The following is a 27,503-nucleotide window of genomic DNA, read 5'->3' on the forward strand; positions in this document are numbered from 1 at the left end:
ACCATAAAAACATTCTCTCTCTCTCTCTCTCTCTCTCTCTCTCTCTCTCTCTCACACCTAGAGTGGCAGACTGTATGGACAAAGAAAAGTCTCCAATCCATTTTTTCTAAATAATAATTTTCAATGCAACAATATAATATTATATACAAAATGTATTTGATCATAGAAGTCTTATACGTTGTAAGGAGATTGAAAAGTAGTTATAGGCCTTTCTGCAGCTTATTCTTTCTTCATAAATACTAATATGATACACAGTAAAGGCCTACATTCCTTCAGAGATAGTTTTTCTCTCCTTATTTAGTCTCTTAGCATTCTTATGGCTTCACTGAAAGTACTCTTATTTCATTTGAGAAACTAAACTATTTTACTGAACGAGGCACTAAAAAAAAGCTTCAAGTATTTGATCACTCCTTGGACAATCAGTGTTTTTTTTTTTTCTGAAGTTACATTTTAATCTTACAGATCAGTTTATTAAAACTGAAGAGGGAGTGACTTGTCCCTGAAATAGAAATAGAACACATTAGAACTAACTATGACGCACACAAGGCTTCAATTCCTTCCTAGATAATTAAATCCCCTCAGTATCCTCTGCTCTTTTGTTCCATAGAGGGCAGGGGAATGACTGGGGAGTGGAGCAGTGGAGGGGAGGGGGTGGGGTCTCTGCTGATAGTTCTGTTTACAAGAGGTGGGGAGATGGACCTGACCTGCTGCCCGGAAAAATGCATTGGGTGTTGAAATTGTAGTGTTTTTCTTGTTGCTGATTACCTTTGGAATAATCCGTGACAATGGCCCAATGCAAACTGAGTCCCCATGAGTATATTCAGAACGCCTTCTCACCCCAAGTGGCGATATTATGCAGTGAGGATGCTGACAACCTCTGCCTCAAGAATAACCTCAGATTTGTGGAGTTGATTCAACCTTTTTGTCGCCTCAATAGTGAAAGTACGTGTGCCTGAGTGTCCCATTGGCTTGCATCACTGCTAATCATCCAGGACCTCGAGTTTGGAATAATAGAATAGCATTTTATCTGAGTATTGTCTCAGTAATACAAAATGTATTCGTATTGGGATTTTGAGGATGTAGCTTTCGGAAAATTGAGTCTTATTTGTACCTCCCCTCCCTCTTCTTCCTCTTCGTTAAATTTCATTCATCCTACCGCTTACTGCACTTAAACTTCATGAAACCTAACTTTTGGAAGCAATTATAAGAGCCCCTATTTTCTTGGTACTGTCCTTTGCATTATTGTATTGGTAGTGTAAGTTGACAAGCTTTATTTATTTATCTTTTCATGTTCTCAGTTTCGTAGTGGTTGCTTGTCCAGGTATGGAAATTTATCTACTTAGATAATGATATCCTGCACCTGTTCTCTTTGGTTAAATCCAGGCAGTGTGTGTCTCACCATAACCTGCAGTGCTCTGGATGGAATTTTATTTGGTGCCAGCCAACCTGCTAAGTCCTAAACAGGATGGGGCACCATTCTCCTAAACTCTTCGCAATATTACTAACCCTTTCTAACCTTCAAACTTCATAAAGGGATTCTCTGCCCTTTGACCATCTTGGTAGGTATTACCAAACCTCATAACACCTTACAGGGGCATTTTGGTGCCGCAGCAAGATTATTAATGTAACCCAATCTCCCGATTGGAAGCTCTGATCTTGGTCTCCAGCTGGATTATCAATCCTAATCTAGCTTAACCTATAGTGGCAGGACAGTCAGGGCCAACTTGATGGGCTGTAATGATCATCTTGGCCAAACTGGAAAACTTGTTGGACTTGTGTTTCTGTGTATTCTGACATAGGTTAGATTCACACTGAAAAACTCATCATAGCTACTTTACCTTGCCTTCAGATCACCTTTTCAAGGTTTTCATGATGCTTCAAGGCAGTAGAGACTAAACATAGCCCAACCTAACATAACATAATAGTCCAAGTAAGACTATAAACCTAATTAACCTCTTATTAAAGGACTTTGACCCCACTGTAGCAGTTGTAGTAGTGCATGCAGTCCAGAGTTGAAGGATATACATGGTGAAGGACTGGAGTATATTAAATGTAAAATACTGTACAGAAATAAAGACAAAGCTGCCACCCATGTCTGCTCCCCAAGGCAGGGTGGACTAGACTGACTCCATGTTAGGTGCCAAGAGGCACTGGGGCACGCTACGTGGCCTGTATCTGAACCAGAACACCCTTGATGCCCTATCAGGACTCTTAACTAAACCTTTACATCCTTAATGGACTAAAGATGCTTTGGATATCTGCATCTATAAATTAACTTTTCAAATCTGGTATTGCAGTGTAACTAACATCTGCCTCTGCTTATGTAGTTTTTACAAAAAGTAGCAATACATCTGCAGCTGTATCTTTCAAATGAGGATATGAAGAAATGAATCCTTCCATTGAGGGTATTACAAACATGCCAGTACTTGAAATCCTGGACAAATAACATAACATATAGTCCATGTGCTCTCACTCATATTTTACCTTTTGAAAAGCACACTATTTCCTGTGGCTTTTTTGCTTGTTGATATGCTGCCCTTGTGGATCCATCTGGGCCGTCACAGTTGTGCCAGACCTTTGCATTGTGATCATGCAAATTTAGCTCTTTCCAAAACTTTAAGAGCACAGTTTCTAATTTCTTCACAGATTTAATTTCCACAATGTATTTGGGTTAAGCATTTCAGTTTTCAATAACTAGTACAATTTGCAAAATTAATATTTCTGCTTATCTAGTCTAATTTTTTATAGTGTAGATGCTATGATGCTCTCTAATGACAAGAGCTAGTGATGAGAATAACACATGTAACTTAAAGGTTATACTTGGCTGTGGCAAGGCCCTGTCCACACTGTTCTTGTTGGATATACTGGAGCACTGTAGTGGGTGTAGTCCCTGCAGTCCAGGGTAGAAGGATACATGCAGTAAAGGACTGGAGTATATTGAATATAAAATACTGTACCGAGATATAGCAGAGCCACATACCATTTCCACTTCCCCAGGCAGGGTGGACTAGACTAACCTGAGAGTGCCTACATGGCCAATGTCATGGCCAATGGTCATGCCGGTGTGGGAGGTGGAGGTAGATGCTGCCTTACCTGACCCAAACATAAATTGGTTCTTATGTTACATCTCTTTGTGAAAAGGTCCTCACATACTTCCAAATCACAAACTCCTAAAATTTAGCACATTAATCAGGTACCTGTCACATGCTTTATTTTATATATTAATTTTTACTTTCTACATATATCTAATCTATCCATACCTGAGCTGAACCTAAATTGGTAATTATTCTGTAGGAGTTGACAGTCTTCCTCTGAAACCTGGATCTCTTTTTCTGGACAAAATATGATGTTCTTTCTTATGTGGAAACTTGTCAAAAAGTTACTTAATGAATTCTGCCAACGAGGCACAATGTCATGTTTTTCTATCGTAGAATACTAAAGAAAACACAGCAAATTTAGCTTAACTTAAGTATATCATACCAAACCTAATGTAATCATATGTAACCTAACAAAACCTTTTCAAAACCTAACCACCAAATTGTGTGTGGCTTAGACCAAGTAAAGTAATCTACCTCTGCCAAAGTGAAATAAACATGTATGTAATTGACTAGCATCAAATCACACATGCTCTTATTTCTCAGTTCGCATTGCTGATCCTGCTGGGAATACAGTGCCAATCAGAAACCTGCGTGTGGTGTTTGAGGACATGAACAGGCGGCCACCCCAGCCAACATTAGGCAAGAAGCTGTTAAGTGAAGTAGTGAGCTCAACACCTTGGGACCGCCCTGTTACAAGGTCTGTAGCCTTCTCACTCTGTACTGTCCTGTACATTACATATATGTAATGTGTACTTAAACTTTATATTTGTGGATCCCAGTTTTTTTATTTAATAAGCTATAAATACAAACCTGGTTGGATGTTTCTACTTTATGTAGATCAGCTAGACAGCTGAGACATAAACTGGAAGGTGTAGTGTTAAACATTTTTTTTTTTTTTAGAATAACTAATACCTAACATTTCTCTCTTGCGTTATCATGAAATCACATACATGAATATACAAAAAACTGATCTTGATACATCTTTAAGAACCAGAGAATATTAGTAAGATAAAATTAGGACTTTAATAAGAGCTGTAGAAAGGCATTCTACACAGTGACATTTGAGTTTTCTGTTCCCTTTTGTGCACAGGACAATCGGAGCATCAGGCACTCGTGAAGCACTGGAGCTGGAGCTGCAGCAAACTACACCATGGTTTGAGACATGGCGAGACACCTTCCTCCATGTCCAGTATCCCTCTGATCATGAATTCACCAAACATTACATAGCGTGTATTGTGGTAAGTTGATTTATGCATATTTTGTTCTAGGTACCTTTGCTAGTATGGATAACACTGTCAGAAGTTTCAGGAAAGATGAAGACAGGATTGCATATATTGATTACAAAGTAAAGAAATACAAGTATATGTTGTGCCAAGTAAAGGTAAAGGAATGAAATGTAAATGGCTGATGGATTCAAGATGCATTGTAAGGTCTCAGAGGCCTGAGGGCTGCTGCCTTTGTGGTAATTCCAGATTATAGAATACAGCAAACTCCATAAATCAACCAGTTATCGTGTGTCTTAACACCTTGGGACAGGAGTGAGGAAGGGAGAGAGGTGCATTGGGTGTGCTGTTGTGTTCCAGCAATCAGGACATCACCTTCATAAAAATTCCTTCTTTTTCTATATTACTTTTCAAGTAAAATCTGAATGCAATATTATATCCAGGAGTTATTTATGTACTATGTGCACATGTTTTATTTTACCCTTGTTTTTGTATGAGTGTCAATATTGGTAATCTGTACAAGTGCATAAACCATGAAGTTTTGTTCATTTAATTATACATGATATAATTTCTTAGTTTTTACCATGTCAAGTTTGAAAATGGTTTATGGTTTTAATGTGATTGCTTAATCTAGTGATGCAAACCAATTCTTCCTATCTTGTGATCTAAGTGAAGAAATATAGATATTTTCTGAAGGAGGTGGAGTGATGGTGAGAAAGTAACATACCACTTTTGCCTGTGTCCTGCTGGCTTATCAACTGCACTGCATCAGACAGGAGAGATGGAATCAATTTTCTCATATGAATGGAGAACAGTATATTAAGGTCTAGAAAATTTGAGCTTATACATGGATTATGAAAAGTTATTGAAAAACATGAACTGGCCTGAAACAAATTAAATCACTAGCAATTGTAATTACGTGGGTTCTAGTTAGAGAGGGCTTACTGTATTTGTCCCATTCAATCTTATAGGTATTCTCTAAACTAAAGTAGGTTAAGAGAAAAACAGTTGAGAAAATGACTAATGAAGACTTTCATATCTTGAGCACATTTTTGGGAATATAATTGATTATCTCTTGAGTCGTATAAATAAGATGTTACAGGCTGGCTGGCTCTCTCTCTCTCTCTCTCTCTCTCTCTCTCTCTCTCTCTCTCTCTCTCTCTCTCTCTCTCTCTCTCTCTCTCTCTCTCTCTCTCTCTCTCTCTCTCTCTCTCTCTCTCTCTCTCTCTCTCTCTCTCTCAAATGCCATGCTCCACTCTTTCTCTCTCTCTCAAATGCCATGCTCCACTCTCTCTCTCTCTCTCTCTCTCTCTCTCTCTCTCTCTCTCTCTCTCTCTCTCTCTCTCTCTCTCTCTCTCTCTCTCTCTCTCTCTCTCTCTCTCTCTCTCTCTCTCTCTCTCTCTCTCTCTCTCTCTCTCTCTCTCTCTCCTCTCTCTCTCTCTCTCTCTCTCTCTCTCTCTCTCTCTCTCTCTCTCTCTCTCTCTCTCTCTCTCTCTCTCTCTCTCTCTCTCTCTCAAATGCCATGCTCCATCTGTAAACATCCTCCCTCTTCCATGTTGAAGCACTTAGCTTGTAAATGCACTTCTTTCACATATGTACTTGGTTACTGTTCTTTCAGAATGCTCATAAACACAAATGATACCAAAAACTGGGGTATTCCTTGGTGTCTTTGCTGGTTATCTCTATTTCCCACTTTTATTATCGTCACCATCATTTTGAAAGAATGATTTGTGTAAGTTTATGCCATTTGATGTCAGCTTCTTACATTATATTTAGATGCAACTTATTTTTAGTCCATTTGCTCTAATTAGGTCCTTTCTAAAACTGGGCAAGGCATTAGAATGTGATATTTGTTGAGTTAATGAGTAATTTTGAGGGTACTAAATGTATATGAATTTTTTTTATTTCTTTCAGGTTGTAGCCTCCACTAGTGACAATCCTATGGACCAGTTGAACCGGCTGTCACAATACTTGCACCAGCAGTTACATCAGACTCCTGCACGATTTCCAAAGTGGTTTTCTCCCAATATCTTGAAATTTTTTGTTTTACTTCATGACGTCTCAGCTGGGGATCTTAGCAGGCAAGTGGAACAAATTTATGCGTAATGAGATGATAATGCCAGAACAACACTTGATTTATTCTGTTTGTCATAATTTTTATCCATTTCTTAAAAAATTTCTTTAGTGTAGTCATGCCGAACATTGTACCCGTTCACTTGTCAGTCTTGTTCAACTTTGTCAGACATTGTACATGTCATAAGTATTTATCAAAAGTAATAAGAGTCCATAGTTGGTAAGTATTGTTATATACTTGAAGCAAAAGTGAACTTGAAGGAGGCAGTGTATATTGCTATGGTGGGTGTGTGGATGTAGTACTGGCTAACTTTTGTACCTGACAGTAACATCAGCTATGCATACCTTGATATGTATATATTGACACCTTCTCATGATATTCTTGAATGTTATGAGTATCATTGGCTTTACATATTCATGAAGTATGATAAAACATTCTATGAGTTGTGAATATATTATGGTAGAAGCCAATCAGTACATGGCTTACAAACTCAGACAGGCATTTGTAGCTTGCATGGTTTAGCTGCCTGTGAACAGACTATAATACTTTGCTTTGGTGTCATGCCACAGATCTGAACAAATATTTGAACACATGGGAACCACTTTTGGGAGCAATAACTGCCATCTGCTCCAGATAAACTCCCGGGAAACAGACCAATCAGATGTTCACTTGCCAGATCCCTGGAGTCAGTTCCTTCTGCAGCGGGCAGCCTGTGACCTGTAAGTTGTCTTATTTATAGAGATGTGTGCCTGGAAGTCTTCACTACTTAACCTGTGCCCTGATTCTGGATTTTATGTTTAATTATATTTTTAGAGATTAGAAAATTTTATACTGTCTTCCTTAAAGTTATTGTATGGAAGCAACAAGTAGGAAGAAGACATGGGAGGGATAGATGATGACAGATTGACTTAGATGTTAAATCCTTTGAATGTATAGGGAAACTTTCTTTCTTGGGAGGTGTGATTTGTACCAATGGTGCAACTGCTGTCATAGTGGTGAAGGAAATTCAGGACATTGTAGCTTTAAACTGTATACTGAGGGCACCTATGTATGGTCTATGTAAGGAATACAATTCTGTATGCTAGTAAACTCTGGGTATTGAAAGAAGACAGTGTTTGCAGGCTGAAGGCAGAGATAAGACAATTAGATGAATGTGTAGTGCATCACTGAACAACACATTTGGGAGTTAGAAGAATCATAGATGCTGATTAGTTTAGTGATGAGAGGAGGGATTTGAAGAGGTTTCTGCATGCTGAGAGAGTAGCAAGAGATTGAGTACATGAAAAGTTACTGATCTAGGAAAACTTGAAATGCAGTAGAACCTAGAGATCTAGACTTATAGAGAAACTTGCTAAAGATCATGCTACCTCTCAAGCAGTCAGAAGGCAAACAAAGCTAACTCAGACAAACATGAATGAAGTTTTTCAGTGATGGATAATAATGATTGATGACAAATTACTTAATTGTAATGTTTATTTGTTACAGAAGTGGAGCCAGCAGTTCTGAAACCAGTAGTGGCACAGGCACTCCCCGGGAGGATGTGAGTGGCCTTCCCTCCCGAGTGTCTGAGGGCGACACCACTGATAATACTGAACCAATACATCCCCTGTCTCCAACATTACCTCCTGTGGATGAGAAAAATGGAACATATGATATGATGCCTGGAGTAGAAATATCATCTGATGTGCCTGTAATGGTCAACAGACCTAACATGCTAGTAGGCACTGCTCAGCACCATGGTGGCTGTCTCACCTCCTCTGATGTGGATCGCATACGTATCTTTATCCATGAATTTTGTGTGAGGTCTCTAATTCCACATGTAGAAAAACAGATCCGATATCTGAATGAGGTAGTAACTAACAGGTCCCGTTCTAAGTCTCTCCTGAGTGCTACGAGGCGCTGGCTGGTGGGCAACAAGAGTCCAGGCAGTGCCACCAACTCTGTGATTTATAGTTCTGAAGCCACTGAATTACAAACAAGACGACTTGGAGACTTGTGCTTCATGTTTGGACTATATGAAGTTGCCTACAGTTATTATCACACTGCAAAGAATGATTTTAAGAGTGATCAAGCATGGCTATATTTTGCTGGTGCTCAAGAAATGGCTGCTCTTGCTGCTTTCATGCAGAATAGCTCAGATTATCCCAAAAGATATCTGGAAAACAGCTTGCAAACCTACCTCAATGTCTGCAAAGTAAGGATATTATTATTTTAATTATTTTTCATAATTGAGAGATGAGAAGAGATCATTCTTCTTCATAATAGTTTAAAAGAAGGAAAAAATGTTGCTCATCATTCTGATACTACTTTATAGTTGGATTGGGAAGACCTAAACTCTGTATGTATTTTTTTCTTCTTGAGTCTTGGCAGAGCAGGTTATGGAATGGGAACCAGAGGAGTAGGATGTAAACAGTTAAATAAATCATCTTAGAGTTGGCCATGATGTGAGCAACATTGTGGAAGTAGATATGTAAGGTTTCATATTTCTGGGAGTGGAAAAGAACTCAATGATGGCACAGTGGATATGTTCATATACAGCTTTTTAAAATAGTTTAATCAGATTGAGAGAGAATGTAAGAATCAGATTGGGTATAGAATAGTACATGCAGCATATGTAGCAGCAAGGCCTGTACTGTAGCAAATGCAAGTGTTAGAATAATTGAGATGGAAAGTTCAAGAGTGAGAAGATGGAGTGTGCAAACAGAAGTGTATGAAAAGGAGCAGAAATATATTTTATGGCCACCATGTGAAGGAAGTTCCAGGGACCAGCTTCAGATTACATAAATTCATGCAAAATGCATGAATTAAAGGAAGTATGTCATAAGAAAGAAGTAAGAAATATAAAGCATATTGTAGAATTTGAAATGAGGGTGCTTAGGCAAGATCATATAAAGAGGGATACTGAATACATTTAATTTTCAGGTATATAACTTTGCCATCCGATCCACACTACTTAGCACAGAAGTACTGAAACATTGTGGAGAGTTTGGAGAGGCTGCTATGATGTTCATCAAACTGACCTCAGAAGAGAGTGACCTCTTATCAGCACTCATGTTGGAACAGGCTGCTCACTGTTTCATCAACTCCCAGAGACCACTGCCAAGGAAATATGCATTCCACATGACTCTTGCAGGACACCGATTCAGCAAAGCTGGCCAACGCTCTCACTCTTTAAGGGCTTACAAGCAGGCCTTTCAGGTAAACAAAGTCTAAAGTATATTCTTATATGTATGTGCACTGTTGATATTCTGTATTATTTCACCAGTTTGTTTAATGTCATTATGTGCTTTGAGTTTTACTGTATTAGCATTTCCAGACCTTGTGTGGTAAGGAGACAGTGTGGTTGCACACTTCACACTTTGGTTAGAAAAATAGTGCTACAGTATTCCCTTTATATTGTAAAACAACTAAAAGTAACACAGTGAGGAGACTGGGAATCCCTTTCCCTGTCTATTCTCACATTAGGGTGATGGAGATCTAAGCCTGATAAATATTTATAGATATAGATAAGTTTTTAGCAGTAAGTTGTCTTGTAATATCACTGTGTTTCAGAATGACTATGATAGTGATAAGTTGCTATCCATAGAGCTTTCATCATACTTAAAACAATAATGACTTTTCATTAAAAGTCATGTCCTAAAGTTATTGTGTGATTTAATTCTATGCTTTATTTATTTTATCTTATTTTGCACCAGGTGTATGCAGCTCATGGATGGGTCCTTGCAGAAGATCACATCCATTTTACTCTGGGTAAACAAGCACACCATCTCAAACAGCTGACAGAGGGCCTTGATGCATACACAAACTTAGTGGATCAGAAGCTCAAGAAGAATGCATCCAGCCAACAGTCCCCTTCTCAACAGATAACTTACATAAGGGAGTTCATCAACATTTTTCACCAGTACACTGAACAAGAATGGAATTCCTCTAATGGTGCTCCTTGTCTTCCTCTACCATTGATTGAGTCTCAAGCAACAAGGGTATTGCTTGGAGCACCTCAAGATTCTCCAACAAGCCAAGATTGGATCCCAGCATCACACTTGTCACTAGATGCCCTACCAGCCAATAATGCTCGGTGGTTTGCATTAGAAAGAGAAGTGATTGAAGCATTCCATAGTTTGAATTCCATGACATTTAAGCCAAACTTGCAACTCCTCACTAATGATACTCCAAACACTGATAGTCCTGTTGTTCCTGTAAATGAACCAGTTCTTGTTGAGATTATCATGATTAATCCTCTTTCACTGAATCTTGTGATCAGTGATGTAAGGTTAGTTTTCACATTTGAACCATCAGAAGGTGATGAACCAAATGATGCACCTGTCAAACATTCCACTCACGCTGGATTCGTATTAGCTGCTGGTGCTCAGGAGCCTGTTAGGTTAGAGTTAATTCCAAGCTCTCCAGGAAGAATATTAGTTAGGGGAGTTATTTATAAACTCTCCTTACCTCCTGATGCTTCAGCTACATCTGGGTCATGTTCAGCTCCTGTTGTGATTGAGGGCCAACAGAAGATTGAAGTTAAGGGTCCAAGACTCAACAACACAAATACAGAAAAGTGTAGTGCAGTGTATGCCAATGATAAAAGGCTTGATATAACTGTTCTGCCACCTATGTCAAGACTAAGCGTATCTTTTCATGACATACCACAAATAATGAGTTGTGGTGAATTGTGTAGTACAGATGCAGTGATCACAAACATTGGGCCATGTCCAATTAACAAACTAAAGCTGGCCGTGTCATATCCAAATCATGTGTATATGGAAATTAAAGATATATCATTGCCAAATAAGCATGTGTGTGTTCTTAGGGAAAATGAAGCAGCTGATAGCAAAATAACTAATCGATTAACCTCATTGCCTTTAGAAAATGGCACTCTCAATTCTGGTGAAAGTATACAAGCAAAACTTTGGCTTCATGCACCCATGTCTCCTGGAGCATTTGAAGCGGAGCTTCTCTTCTATTATGACACTGCTGGTGTTGTAGGAAAGAAAAAGTAAGCAGCAGTCACTTTGAATTACAAATACATCACTCTTAGGTGCTGAGATTTTCATCATATTTCCTGCAGAAGTTGTTCATTATAGAAGCATAGTGATATGTAGATATATATTATTTATATTAAACCTTTTTTTCAGGTACCGGCTGTTACGTCATCATAGTAGCATATACTTAGAAAGAAGCCTGAGTTTGAAGGTGTCATCAGCAGTAAGTCAAAACTTGCAGGATTCTCTTAAGAACTCTGAAGATATTCCTGGATCATGCAGCTACACATCTAATCTTCATGTAGAAGTTTTCAATAACTCTGAGGTAAAGTGCTTTCATGTATTTTTATTGACTTTTACTTGCATTAGCAAGAAGTTGCAATGTGAAAAAAATCTTTATGGTTGGATGATATTACATCTGAATTACCCAAGACAAGAAACAGTTATGTTGTGAAGTGTTTGAGTTATGAGACGGTTAATTTTTATATATGATAGAAACCAGATATACCTAAAGACTGTCTGGTTAAATTATATATATGATAGAAACCAGATATACCTAAAGACTGTCTGGAAGCATCTATTGTATCATTGCTTAAAAGAAAAGAAAGGGAAAGAGTACTGCCAAGTCTAGAAAAATAAGTGTCCTTGGCTTACCATCAAGACAATAAGGGGAATTGCTGTGCAGCTGATTCTCTCACACTATGAGTGATGAGATTCATTCCTCTTTCCTGTAGTGACTCACTGGCTAAGATTGATTTAGGTTTAGATATAAACAATGTGTGTCCTCTTTCCTGTAGTGACTTGTGGCTAAGATGGATTTAGGTTTAGATATAAGCAATGTGTGTGTGTGTGTGTGTGTGTGTGTGTGTGTGTGTGTGTGTGTGTGTGTGTGTGTGTGTGTGAGTCAGGGTGAGATGCTTTCTCATGGCTATCATCTTTTGCAGGGATGTTGATTAAGTAGATTCAATTGCACTATTTAGATAGACATTTCTTTGACATGCTGGAGACCTATCTTGCTCTGACCCCACATACATAACACTTTCTTAACATTATCATATTTGTCAGCAGTTTTCCCTGTCTACGTTTCTCACTTCTCTTTGCCATGCTTCATCCTCCTCTTCTCCCTCGAAATTTTTCTTATTCTCTTCCCAGTGTGACAACAGTTGCCTCTCCTCTGTGTGAAAGACTGGTTCATCTGACACATATCAATAATGTGGGAGTGAAGTCTCACTTACACTATTCCTTGACATTGCATCCCATGGCAACACTTCTTGATTTACAAAAAGTTCCTTGAGGGTGTGGTGCATGGGGTCAGATGTCTTTTCTGGCTCACTGAAAGACACTGCTGTTGACAACATTTAATATTTGTTTTGCCTTTGTCCTGCATTGGCCATTAACTTGAATGCTGAAATACATTTTGATAGGCATGAAGAATTTTATGTACTGTTTTTGTTGTTGCTGAAACTTTTTCCTACTTCTATCATTAAGAAACCTTGTGCATAGCCCATGATTTTATTATTGTTATTATTATTATTATTATTATTATTGTTGTTGTTGTTGTTGTTGTTGTTGTTATCATTATTGTGTTTATTATTATTATTATTAATTTATTTATTCTATTATTTTCTTTTGAAGTCCCGTCTTGTGTCAGTTTCCCCTTTAACTTAACTCTACAGAGAATGTTTGCCACATTTCATGAAAATCTGTAGAGAATGTTTGCCACATTTCATGTAATTGTCTGGCTTTGGTAAAGGAATGTGCTCTCTGAGTGCCTTTAACTTTATTTTTGTTTAAATAATTTGTAATTATATTTCAGGTTGATAGCAGTTGCAGTTCCTACACAGTAGTAGGACTCAGCGGTAACAGCAAACACTGGGCAGTGGTTCCTCATTCCACTTTACAGGGTTAGTATGTATGTATGCATTTTAACAGTAAGGCACTGTCAAGGTAAATCCTGGAATTTTATCTGACATTTACAAAGGTGCACTGCCCTGTGTTGTGATTCAGGATATGGTAAATTGTTTTGGAATTCCCCACACCTACTAACACTTGCAGTGCACTATTGCACTATTGCCACTATTAAACACAAAGCAGATTTATTCTCAACAACTTCAGTTTCTTTTTGTGTAAGATTATTGGGCATCAAATAATGCTTTCTATGTTATTTCATTACAGTAGAAATTTACATATGTTAATTTCATTCGTAGGCCAGACCCTGAAAGCTGGAGAATCATGCCACCTGTGTGTCAAATGTGTACAGTACCTGAATCCAGACCCAAGTAATCTGGTTCTTTCACAGCTCCAATTTAACAACTCTCAAGTGAGTTTTATGGTATGTTCTTATAGTAAATTTGGTATGGTATGGTATAGTGAAGTTGAATATTATATGTCCCCATGATTATCATTTTCACTTTAGTAATATTAGTGTCAAGAGTAATTGAGTGATCATTTCAGTCTGTTTACATTTATTTTGAATGGTAAAGTAATACTTCAGAATAGTAATTTTGGAATTATTAGTTGAAGAATGTGATTTTTTTATGATTTTTTTTCTTCATTATTTATTTATTTATTATTTTTTTTTAGTAATAGTGTAGAATTTATGTTCTTGAAATTTCTTTTAGTATAAAGGAAACCATTATAATACTAAATTCTTTTAAGTTATATCAAGTTAAACTAGTTAAACTACTTTTTTGACTGCAAGAGTTGAAGTAACCATGTAAAAAATTTAATTTCTTAATTTTCTTATTTACTGACTCCATCAGATTGGTTGTATTTTGTTTCAAAAGTGATAATAGTTCACTGAATCACACACCAAATATAGGTATTTTACTTTAAATAATTTAGCTAAGTTTGGTTAGCTGTTATGCCTTCAAAACTTCCAGCAGTTTAATTATATGTTATTGATAATATAGGTGACAGAGGTGAGAAAATTCAAGTGTTTTGGTAGTGTAAATATTTTAAAAGGGTAAAGCTTAAGTAAATGTCTGGGAGACTGAAATAGTAATAGTAAAAGAAACAAATGTATTTTAATTTGACTTGCCTATGGTAACAGTCATTCACCGTTTTAAAGAGGCATGAGAGGCATGAGAGAAATTGAATGCATGTAATGTTTATCCAATTTATAGTTTACTCTTAATGCCACAATAAATTTCCCTGATAAGGCTATTTTGTATTTTGAAATGGAGGGTTTAGGAGAAGGCACCAATTTTTAGCAGCTTTTCTTTACATATGTGGGTGTGTATTAGTTGGCTTTCAGATCTAATTAGGGCCCACTGTATGGAAGACATCCTCCTTAAGTGGTTTTCACTTACCTATCCTGTCACTGCACAGCCAGCTGCCTTACTTCACTCTTCTCACATCTACACTGCTCTTTCATTAAGTTAATTAATTATCTCTATTTCCTTTTCACTTTTCTTTACTTAGGAGCATCTGCCTCACTCACTTTTGCAGTTAATAGCTCATCTTCCTTTTTCTCTTGTATATTTACACATGTTAGCTTTCTCTTGAATTATGACCACATAGTCCATCAGTTCTCGTTCATCAGTACTGTTGTTCATGTGTACTTGTTAATGTCTTTCTCTGGAGGGTTGTGTTTCTTGTTACCTCCTTTGTCCATGTTCCAACCTCATAATCTTTCCTTAATTTCTAAACATTATCAGTACTTTTTTTGAAAGATGATTTTTTGTACAGTGAGATCTCAAGAAACTAAACAAGATTTGTATTTTCATCTTATATTAACTCTGCCCTTTTAGGGTCCTCTGAACTCATGGTGGCGTTTTTCACTGCGAGAACGCATTACCCTCCTTGATCTGTTGGCTGATCCTCCGCCTCCAAATCCAACAGCAGATCACATACCACCTCCACCAACCCAAGACCAAATGGATGCAAACCACATTAATGCCGCTAATACCCTAGACATGGTGGTAACAGCCATTTGGAAGGTATGTTGTTGTACAACTATTTCATGAATTTAGAATAGTTATAGGCTAAAGAAAAAAAAAATCCATCTGGATGGTTGGAAGAAATAATGTAACTTCTATTTAGTTTAAAAAGTGATGTAATATTCCATCCATCTGTATACCAGACCAGCAGTCCCACATGGGATAGCCCAGATAGCACCTTTAACAATATTCGTTACCTCCTTTAAGTCAAAAGAATGAAGAGAGAGAGAGAGAGAGAGAGAGAGAGAGAGAGAGAGAGAGAGAGAGAAATTGTTTTGCAGTGTGCCAGTAAAGGGGATGAGAAATGGGGACATTGGTTAACAATATTTGGGTACAGTTATTTGTATATTTTATTTATTTATTTTTTTTTATAGGTTTACAGGAAACCTCATCACCTTGTTTACTTTTTCTTTTCTCCAGCTGATGATGGGGATTCACTGGTGCAGTGTTGATTAATTTCTTAAGTCAGCTTGGTTTCTTCGTGTGACTGGTGACTGCTGGCACTGAACTTGACTTAGTTGCAGTGAAGTTCAGTTGTGGGGATGAAAAGAACTGTATTGATGAAGGTTGCAGTCATGTCTGACTGTGATTGACAAAATTCCTTGGTTGTTTGTAAGAAATCATGTGAAAATTACTTGCTTTGGTTCAGGAACATAATTGGTGTTTGCAGTCCAACCTGCTGTTCAGTACTGATTCCTGCTTATATTACTGCAGAATTTATCAATCTGAGCTGGATTTTAATGTAGTCTTGCAGAATATTGGTGTGTGTGTGTGTGTGTGTGTGTGTGTGTGTGTGTGTGTGTGTGTGTGTGTGTGTGTGTGTGTGGATACCTGTGTGGCTTGCCTCAGCTACCCTGCTGTGCAGATTTGTTAGCCATATAGATATTAAGTGATTAATTTTGGTTATCTGTGGTCCCAATCCAAATACATTTCATAGCTGTATTCTTATGAGGGAGTTGGCTGTCACCTCATTGAATCATATGAAAGTCTTCCCTTATGGGATAATATCATTCTGGATATTGATTGATTTGTGAGATTAAAAACAATTGAACTTTTTCAGGGAGAAAGAGGAGGGCATGAAACATGGGGCCAACACAGTGTTCATCTGAAGTCTTTAGGAGATAGCATCAGTTTCCCTGTATCCTCAATAAGCCAGGCTGGAGAGGAAGAGAAGCCACCAGTTCGAATAATTCCAGAAACCCCTGTTCAGCTCATACCCACAATCCTCCCTCCTGCATCCAAACAGAAGCATATGGTGAAAGTTTCTGCTCATTTTCCATGTTCTATGGACCATGACTTCATAACTAACAGGTATGAATAAGATCAGTTCACCATCATGTCACCACATCCACATTTTCCATGAGATGCAAGAAAATTTGGAAAAGTATCACTGGGAAAGACATTTAATTAAATGAAATTTTCTAGTGCTGGAGCCTATAATTTAGCATTGGTTATGATGGTGAAGGTGACAGTGTGTAATGCCTTAATGTCAAGGTTAAAAATCAAATTCTTAGATGAAATTAGAAAGGAGATACAAAAATTGACCAGAATTATGAAAGTAAGTAAAGCCTATATACCACACATGTGCACACACACACTTATGAGGATTCAAAGATTTTGGCAGAGAAAATACTTTGGCATCCTAGGTTCTAGAGTCATCCTGAATTAACTAAGGTTTACCCAGTGACAATGTGTGTGTGTGTGCATTAACACACACACAGTATTTAGCACACTCAGCTCACAACCCAGGGTGCTAAGATTCAAGTCCTGGAAGGCTGATAGTAGAGCTTGGTAAATGTGTAACCTTAATCACCTTGCACCAAGTAGCAATGGGATGTAGGCCAGCTGAGGGATCATGACCTTGCTATCTCACTGTGTGATAAATAAGTGGTCTCTGTCCTATTTAAAGTCCTATGTACTCTGAACTCTTTCTGGATGAAAACAACTGTCTGTGTTGCTAGACCTACTAGTGACTAGTTGAATAACATACACACACAGTAGGACAGGATTGTTAGCTTCAGCTAGCATAACTTCTCTGCATATACTATATACTTATTCTTTGCTAGATAAAATAGAAGTTACTGTGTTCATGGGAACAGACCCAGAGTATTTCCACATGACCAATGGATTTGAACCTGGAACTTTTCATTTTTGGGCTAAGATAATCACTGCTATTTATTCAGAAATTTGTGATGCTGTTTATATATATATATATATATATATATATATATATATATATATATATATATATATATATATATATATATATATATATATATATATATATATATATATATATAATTTTATTTATTTATTTCTTTGTTTTTCAGGCTGTGTTGTCTGGAGTTTGAGTTGTATCTGCACAACTGCAGTGCCTGTCATCTAAACACTTTCCTCAATCTTGCTCCAGAAGCTTTCCCTGGGAGGTCAGTGGTCTTAATTTTGACTAAAGCCTACATCATTTATACTTTTGTAATGCAGTCTGATAAATTGTAGGGAAACATATGAGGGAACCACAGCCACTGCACGCAGTGGCTGTCATATTACAAAATGAGGGGAATACAGACAATAAAATTTTGCTTGTATCAAGACAGGCTCTCTTGTTGACCACCCAGGCAGACTGCATCACAAAATGATAGGTAGTGGGATTACTACATTCTTTTGCCAATGTAAAAGTGTACTTAAGTTTCTTGGTGTTTTGAACAGTCTTCAAAACCTTATCTGAATTTTATTTTGTTCTGTATAGAATGATTGTGTATTATGGATTACTTTTTCCAGCAGTTCAGGTTCAAGCAGCCAGATGTACTCTCCTCAAGCAAGCACTCAACTATTGTATGTTGGAGGAACAGTCCGCAAGATTTCCCTCTTGCCATGGGGTAGCAGTAAAGTCCCTGTTCGTGTGTTGATCACAAGCCCTGGCACCTACAGTCTTGGTGTCATATCTTTGACTTCACTAAGGATGAATGCCAGTAAGGATAAATCAGAACAGCCTATACCACAAATATGCCAGCTGCAAACTGCTGTCACTGTGAGACAGACATCTAGAACCCATGGGGCTCACAACACATGATAGTGCCAGTATCATAGAGAAAGGTAAGGTTGTATGTTCAGATATTGTGGGTGTAGTTTTGTATGGTTGTGTGTGTTTAATATTCAAAATCATTCCAGTATAGCTGAGGCTGGGAGATAGTAAGATTTTTATATTTTAGTCATGGTTTCATATAAAATGAAAGAGCAACTTTTATATCAGGAAAACTATGAAAATATTCATGTAGCACCTTACATTATAAAAATTATGACAAGTAAAGGATAATTTGGTCTTAATCAGTTGGTTTTGAGGATGGCTTGAGAAGATCATGATAAAAGAAACTTTATAAAGACCCATAATGCTGGAGAACTGGTCATGCACGATCATTATTGAGAAAGGTATGAATATGTATCCCGGACTACTTAACTACGTTTGAGGTCTTTGTTTGCTGTTTCATGGGCAGTAATGAATTTGCTGAAAATCAAATTAATGGTCTGTCGGACATACAAATACAAATTTGTTTTGTTGGTGTATTGACATTGTAAGGCTCTTATGATGGCCAAAACAACGTACTAATATTTATTTTGTATAAGAGACTATACATTATCAAAATATTAAATCAGCAAATGTTCATTATCCAAGAAATATCTCTTAGTGTCAACACAAAACAACTTAACAATTCCAAATGACGCGAACATTATATTGCACAAATTGTAACTGCTCTTTCACAGGCTGGAAAAAAAGAGGCTAGAAAAAAATTATTTCAGTGTGACTCAGGTTATCACCTCACACACTTTTGGCAGTTAGTGTAAATGCATTCAATGCTTGACACTGTCAGAAGCAGGGTCAGCTGCCCAGTGTTTCAAGTTATAAAAAGAAGTTGTGTTGTTCCAAACTTGGAACTCTACTGTTGTTGTGTGATTCCTGTTAGATATGCATCCCTGATGATAGATTGAACAGTTGTAGCGTAAAATTGATTAAATAAATAGAAAATAAGCTGATAACAATTGTTAACAAGAAGGCAGTGAGTGTCTTGGTGAAATGGTGTGATAAGTTATCCCTTCCCACAACATCAGTGAACCAGGCAGAAATTTTCCTGACAATACTTCGCATCAAAAGAAAGCTGCTGTTATAAGTTAGATGATAGGTGCTTTTGGTTGGTTCACTGCATCAGAAGTAAGTTGTAAGTACAACTTGCTTTTGTTTTGCAAGTATTGCCATAAACTTTTTGGTTGGTTCACTGATGTGGTAACAGACACCCCAACATTGCTCAGTACACCATTTCTTCATCAATGCACTTGCTGCCTTGTTATCAGTTTATTTCTTGATTTCATTCATAGATCTTATGCAACAATTACTTGAGCTATGCCATCGGTGCATGTATGTCTGTCAGGTATCAACACAGCAAGAGCAGAGCTCCAAGTACAGAACAAACAACTATTTCTGAAGTTGAAACATTGAGATGGTGAGGTACTCATTCCCTCTGAGCTTCTGACAATGTCATTCGCTGGATATACAATTTATCAGAAATGTGGGAGATGTATCATAGATCACACTGTAATAGTTTTCTGCCTGCCCATTTTTCAGTCTGTAAAAGAGGGAGATTACAATGAGTGTGGTATGATGTGCATCTCAACATGCTTGTAGTGAGTTGCGTGTTGCTTACTAACATACCTATTATTTTGACACTATCCACCACAGAAAAGTAGTGTGAGAAAATTTCTACAACATGGCAACACTAGTGTTCTTGCCTGTTGCTTTCATTGACAAAAACAATCAGTTTTAATTATGTTTGCCAGGAGAAATGTGTCCCTTCTTATAAGTAGCTCTGCCTTTACCTCCCCTGCAGCATTGAGTTAGGCATGTGTATGTTCAGATTGATCATGATGTCCAAGATATGTACAAGTGAGGCCAATATAGTGAGGGTAATTGAGTGTTACAAATTAAGGCCTGTTTGGTCTCACAAGTTTAAGGCTTCAGGAGAGGGTAAGATACCTTGCCATAAACAGGGATGGGTGGTATGGCATCACAAGATAAGTGATATGACTTTTTGGCTCATGGAAGATGCCATATGAGGAAAATCTCACCATTACACCAAAACAGCAAAAGGAGTTATCCTATGCTTCTCCTTGATGTCATTATTTGCAGTAGGGTACCTCACCCTCTCCAGAAGCCTTAAACTTGAAGACCAGAAGTCATAAAGTAACTTGACTTGGGCCACCTTTGCTGATATATTTCCTCATCATTAGGCCTCAATTTGAAACACTGATCACTCCCACTATATTAGCCTCACTTGTTCATGTCTTGGACATCATGATAAATCTACACAGGGAAATATGTATGGCTAACTCAAAGCTGCAGGGTTAGGGGGGGTGTACTTTATAAGAAGGCATACTTTTCTCCAGGCAAGCATAATTAAAACTGACTGTTTTAGTCAATGAAAGCAACAGGCAATAACACTGGTGTTGCCACATAGTAGTGATTTTTCCATGCTGCTTTTCTTTGCTGAACTCACTATAACCACGCACAGATGTGCCAACCGTATTAAATTAGGATTAGTTTCAGTCACCAGATTCCGTCTCCTACAATGATTTGTAGCACTAATGTATTGCTGGTTCTCATAACTGAAGTAAATACCATTGGAAACACATGCGATATAACCTACATAAGTTGGGATAACAGGCCCTTAGCCTTTGATAATATGGAAATTTAAATTTTCTCTCGTTTGATAATATGGAAATTTAGATTTACGAGAGAAACTTCACCATAAAACCTTGGAAACTTTTCCTGCAGGCTTAGGGTCTTATGGAGGTTTTAATGCATTTATGATCAGAATATACTTGACTTTTAATCATGTATCTGTGTTATACTCTTACATTCAAAGTATTACACTGTGGCTCTTAAACAAAATTTGTTTATTGTTACTTTCTTCAGTCATTCATTTATATGCTCTGTGATGACTTGTAATCCCTCTATGTTACTGATTCCAACCATAAATATTTAACATGTTTATCATTAAAATGAAACCTGCATGACCAGTATAACAATCACATTCTTCTTTCCTGCTCCTCTCCTACTATATATATTCATATAAGTAGTGAATACATTCATATTTAGAGGTATGAATATATTTACTATGTCAAGGAAATGAATAGAAATGTGTGTGTGTGTGTTTTGAGAGAGAGAGAAGGGGGGGAGCCAATTTTTATACTAAGTTAAATATATCTTGTTTCACTTGTTGCATGTACTTTTAGCTGTGAATATCAGTGATATATAAGAATTGCCAATTATCATAAGAAATATATAAAGACAAACATATCACAAATACATGATTGAAGTCATGTACCTTCTCATTATACATAGTTGTGTGTTTCTGGTGGTTTTTACTCCATTTATGAGAATCATTAATAAGTAAGTGTTACACAAGTCATTGTAGGAAATGTAAGTAACTAAAAAGTACTATATTATTCAAAGTTGCAGTGCAATGTTTGATATGTCTTTTCTGAACATGAAACAGCTCATGTTATCAAAGTGAGTGGGGCACATTTCACCCAGGGCTGTTGATGTAACTATAGATTAGCTTAGCCTACAATGACCATAAATCATACATGCCACAATCATGCAAACTGGTTTAAGACATGTTTTCAGAAGTGCTGCTTGCACTTCATAATCCCATGGCTTTAGCATTGAAAATTTGTCTATAGCAGGCCAAATCCTCCTGTGAAGGTTAGTTGAGACAAGGCATCTTTTTGCCTATGTGCACATTCTATCATCTCCACTTCTAAGGCAAACAGGATAGATCCTCAGTGAAGACTGAGGCTTAGTTGCAGAGCATACCTTGGTTTCTCAGCATCACAAACTCCATTGTAAATGTACTTTTTCCAACACATGACCTGATCAGCTGATCAGGCCAGACATGGAACAACATAATACCCCTATAGTTACATCTCCATCCATGATTTCACTGCTCCATCATACAACCAGTCTTCCTTCCTCTTGCATCTAACATCTCACCAGTTAGATGCCTCTCCTACTCTCTTGACATCCAAACAGTAGTAATAGTTCTTCCATTTAATCAGCTAATTCACTTCCAACACCAGTTCTCTCCGCTTCCTCATTTCTCACTACTTTCATCATAATTTACTCCTCTCTTACTCCAATATCACAGATTTCAGCACTTTACAATCTAGTCACTATGGACTAGTCTTGAAAGAACTTGTTCCAGATTGAGTCTTGAATACATATAAGCTTATATGATACAGTTGCAGGGCAAAAACATCCCCCAGTGGTGAGCTAGATACTCTGTGTGAAATGAGTCCTCTTGGCTGTGAGCTGAGTGCATTAACTCACACACACTTATACAAGGGAACACAAAAAATGTATCAGCTGAGAGAGAGAGAGAGAGAGAGAGAGAGAGAGAGAGAGAGAGAGAGAGAGAGAGAGAGAGAGAGAGAGAGAGAGAGAGAGAGAGAGAGAGGGGGGGGGGGGGAGGTTGCACTTAAAAATCAACTGACAATATGCAGACACCTGTTCAGATGTGAAAAGGCATTACAACTTCAGAACTGATTCAAAGGAAGCAATGCCATCATTCATCTTATTGGAGGTGAATAGTGATTTGTATAAGCATTTTACAGTCTTAGGTACTTATTTTAAAGAATTATTACTACTGTAAAATTCAGTCATTCATTATCATCATTTCACCATTGTTTTGAAAAGAAGATCGTGTCAATACCACGTCATCAGCTGTTATTTGACAAGATTATTATTATTATTATTATTATTTTTATTATTATTATTATTATTATTATTATTATTTATTTATTTATTTAACATTTTAATGTGCATTTGTTAACTAATTATTACCATCTCATATAGTGTTCAGTTCATAAAATATTGAGCATGTATCTTTTTAAGTTATATTTCAAGTTATATTTATATCACATCTGTAATAAATTTTAATCTATTTTATTGTGTAAAATTATTTGACTCATATGTATATAACAAATAAATATCATCATAAATCTGATATTATATTGAATGTGGGTAAATATTTAAAATAAGTAAGGTTAACAACATGAACATGATAAACTTCACCCATGCAACATTTGCTGTGGCTGGAGTTAGAGGGATGATGTATGTACATAACCAAACTTAATTCCATGGTATTTGGCAATGTTGTCAACATAGAGAGTAGAGAAGTGTCAGGTGACCTCTATGGATTAAGAAAGGCATTCTGTCTTAGCTGGATAAGGGAATGAAGAGGTGATGCTTGCTGCAGCATGAGGCAATGGTGTTGCTCAGCCTGCATGATTTTCATCTGGCTTTACAGGGATACAACACATGGTGAACATGTGGGAGGACAAGGTTGCCCAAACCCATCCTCAGTGTTTTGTGTATCTTGTGTTATTTGAACAGTAACTGGAAATGGATGGTCATTGACTATAAAAGAGTTCATCTGTCCTTTGAATAGTATTATTTTTCATTGATTAGGGGTACCCATCACATTGTCAATGCTGAAATCAGAAAGGGAATCAGTTTAATTGTCAACTGTTTCACCATGTGGCCAGCACTACTGGATTACATGGCATCATAAAGGAACCAAACTGAAGATGAACAGTAATATGAATGAAATTGCATTCAAAGACTCATACCCACTTGCCCATTAAGTGGGCAAGTGAGGTATAATTCTGGATTAAACATAGCCAAACTAAAAATGCATCTGGATTATGAGAAGGCATAAAGTTGAAAGAAATAATAACTTGTAAAGTGGGAGTTATAATCATACAGTTGAATATCTATTGAACAATATTCTAATGATGGAAAGAGGTTGCATCAAATTAAGGTGACACTGCTAAGTGCCTTATTCTAATCATATGATTTAAAAAATCTGTTCCTTTATCTTCCTTTACCATGCATACAGAGAGAGAGAGAGAGAGAGAGAGAGAGAGAGAGAGAGAGAGAGAGAGAGAGAGAGAGAGAGAGAGAGAGAGAGAGAGAAATTTGCCACTCAAGAATTTTGAGTATCACTTCTGATTGGCTTTTATTTTTCAATACTTGAAAATATTAACTTGACAACATGGCACTACTGTTTAACTGAAAAAAATACAAAATGAAACCTGAAACACTTTTTTCCTACTAGAACAGTGCCTCATAACTACAAGGACATTATTTATTATCATTAGCAGACCTTTTAAAAGGTTCCTGCACACCACTAGACAGTGTCAGTTATCTGGTAACATCCTAGATGGTCTATCTATCAGCAGTTGCTTAACCTTGTTGTCTACAGTGTAATATAATATATGGTGCTAATGTTATGTACTTGCCGGCTACGATAAAGAAAGTATGTACATTGCAGAGTAAAATAATGTTTAAGAGAAGGAAAACTTATTCTGGCATTCATGTAGGTTATATTAATATTCAGTCATTAATTTGTTTGAAGTCAGTTTATAAGTGTGCATTGTGACAAAGATTACTTGAACTGCAGTTGAGGCAGCATATCTTTTTTTAGTTTAAAGTAATTCTAATAAAACAAGGAAATTACATCAATAAAAATATATTTGAGAAATATGAATATTAATCAAATATGCAAGATGATGTAATATGAAATGTTGCTAAATTCACCTAAGCAGCCTGTCTTTGCCAATACAGTCAGATCAGTAATATAAGGTGCATTGTGAAAAATCAGTTAATCTGAAATCAGTGCTTTGTTCTTTGACCCTTGAAAATGAAAAGATACATGCCAGAAATATAGTAAAACTAGTCAAATGTATGTATATGAAATCTTAGTGGAAGTTCAGCAATGAAACTGTCTTTTGCACAGTTATGACTTATGATGGAAATTCACTAGTATAATGTGAATGTATTTTGTGTAGCTGAAAACTCATAAACACTAAGGTTGCAAATGCAAATGTTAAAAAAATAAAAATACTTATCAAAGCCAAGACTGTTGATTAAAGAGCAGAATAAAACATTTAAAAAACATTTAAAGTGGAAAATTAGTGTCTAAATGGCACTAGAAAATACATCTGCAGTATATGTAGCAAGGAGACCAGCTGAGGGCATATATATATATATATATATATATATATATATATATATATATATATATATATATATATATATATATATATATATAAAGTTTGGATAAGTGATGAAAAGAATACATTAGTATAATGTTTTCCAAAGGGCCATCCAACAAGTCAAGTACAGTAGGGTTTTGAATGATCAGAATTCATTGTATACATGAGCTTAAGCTATCTCAAATAACCCAGTGGGAAAAGCTAGTTTGGTTGATGGTCAAATTTTGGAATTATGTAAGTTAATAAATATTAGCATCTAATAATCTATCAACAGATACTGTTAAAAGAAGATTGTGCAAAACAGGATGTTTAACTCATTGTGAAAACATAAAGGAATACTCCCAGTCCCTTCATTCTATCCCTTTTATAATGTGCAAGGAATACAGTGACAGTATCCTTATACTGCAGCATGAGTAAGCAGGCCATTCCTTATAGCATAGGGGGGGGGGGACATTGAATATTTAGGTATAATTATCTCCACTATAATATTGAGTGTTGTAATTGACAGTATGCAAGACAAAACTGAGCCTTATTTAATCTTTTCAATGAAATATGAAACATTTAACAGCACCAGAAGTAATGCATGAAATCTTTATAAACATCTACAAGAAAGAAGGGGATTAAAAAGAATAGATCTTGGGATTTCTACTCAATTTAAAGATTGGAGGTGGCTGTAGAACAAGTAAAGATATCTCAGTGAATAGTAATTAAGGAAAGATGTACTAAATAGCAATCAAAGGGTTAAACAGCTTGGCTTCAGTGCTGATCCACATGAAAAACCAACATAGCCCCATTCACTGATCCAATTTGTTGTCTAATATCATGATGCACGTAAAATTCTAAGTCTTTTGAGTGCTGATTTCTGGGATCCAGCATGTAAATGATGCTGTGGTATAGTTTATACCTCATAATTTTGTTTGTGTGTCTTGTTTTCATTGAATTTAATTCCTCCTGGCCTGCAGTTCATAAAATAATATCACCTTGCTCTAGTGAATAATATTTGGTTGGATATTTTCTTTTGTAGCTAACAGTATTTGGGATCCTACTGTACCTGGCAAGATTGTGAGCAGTAATATCTTTCATAAATCTTGGCATTTTAATATATTCTCCAGTTTGTTAATATGAATAGGGACTAGGGACAAGAAATCTAGGAATCATAAAAAGTAGCTGTTTTTTGTTAGTTCAATGCCTGTGTTCTAGATGGGATTGAAATAATATTTTGGAAGTAATAACACATTTCCTATTCTGAGCATGAAATTGTTGAACTTGCCTTCCAAACAGGTTGTACAATATGTAATTTACTACTTTGAGACATATTAGTTTATATTACATGGAAGTATGCCTTAATTACATGATATATGTTTTCATGTACAGAAGAGGTTCAAAGAATCTTAATTATTTTACAGGCTGTTATCCGAGGCAGAGGTATTCTAAGCTATGGTGATCATGGCTAAAAGGTAAATTTTTCAACCAAGGCAGGTATTTGTAAGTGTTTTAAATTAAAAGTAGCTAGACAGTGTTTGTTATTCAGTATCATGTAAAGTTTAAAGATTTACTGTTAAATAAAAAAACTGAACTGTTTTTAGATAATATGTGTATCCACTTGAAACTGTAAATAGCTGCAGATCTGATTAAATAAATTTGAATTCAGTTAAGTTTTCTATTCAATATGTACATCCTTTTATGCAGTACAATGAATAACCACACATCTGTGGGCTATATTGTGGGTTATAATATAAATCAATGTGGAGAGGGGAAAAAACATGCTAAAACTTCCCTGTTGGCATAATAGGGGCTCAGCCTTTCAGACTTGTTTAAATTTAGACATGAAATATCACTAAAAACCCTTGGAAAAAACCCTCCTGCAGACTCAGAATCTTCAGGTTAAGAATTCCCCAAAGGGGATGGCTATGAAGAGATTGTGCCTGGCAGCAGCCAACCACCTCAGAAGAGGAAGGCTATGAAACATTCTGGGATGATTGTGACCACAGCGATCCCTAATTATGATGAGGTTAAATTGGCAACAACTATAGTAAGACCAACCCAGCAAGACCATACTTAGAGTGGCCTCTTTTCCC

General features: G+C 36.6%; 1 protein-coding gene across 3 annotated transcripts; it reads left to right on the forward strand.

Moving 5' to 3' along the window:
- The first annotated feature begins 659 nt into the window (after window positions 1-659).
- LOC135109155 (trafficking protein particle complex subunit 8-like) lies at window positions 660-27,080 on the forward strand. Of its 3 annotated transcripts, none has more exons than XM_064020282.1 (16): window positions 660-942; window positions 3,642-3,795; window positions 4,189-4,336; window positions 6,236-6,402; window positions 6,965-7,114; window positions 7,881-8,589; window positions 9,318-9,593; window positions 10,091-11,391; window positions 11,531-11,702; window positions 13,194-13,281; window positions 13,585-13,709; window positions 15,130-15,318; window positions 16,379-16,629; window positions 17,649-17,744; window positions 18,097-18,411; window positions 26,832-27,080. In XM_064020282.1, exons 1-15 carry the CDS (start codon window positions 786-788, stop codon window positions 18,386-18,388), a joined length of 4,275 nt encoding a protein of 1,424 aa, XP_063876352.1. In that variant the 5' UTR covers window positions 660-785; the 3' UTR covers window positions 18,389-18,411; window positions 26,832-27,080. The 3 variants fall into 3 exon arrangements, with proteins under 3 accessions (XP_063876352.1, XP_063876353.1, XP_063876354.1); XM_064020283.1 differs by having other exon boundaries at window positions 18,100-18,411; XM_064020284.1 differs by having other exon boundaries at window positions 13,585-13,697.
- Window positions 27,081-27,503: the final 423 nt, after the last annotated feature.

The sequence above is a fragment of the Scylla paramamosain genome, chromosome 18, assembly GCF_035594125.1.
Source record: "Scylla paramamosain isolate STU-SP2022 chromosome 18, ASM3559412v1, whole genome shotgun sequence".
NCBI classification, from domain to species: Eukaryota; Metazoa; Arthropoda; class Malacostraca; order Decapoda; family Portunidae; genus Scylla; species Scylla paramamosain.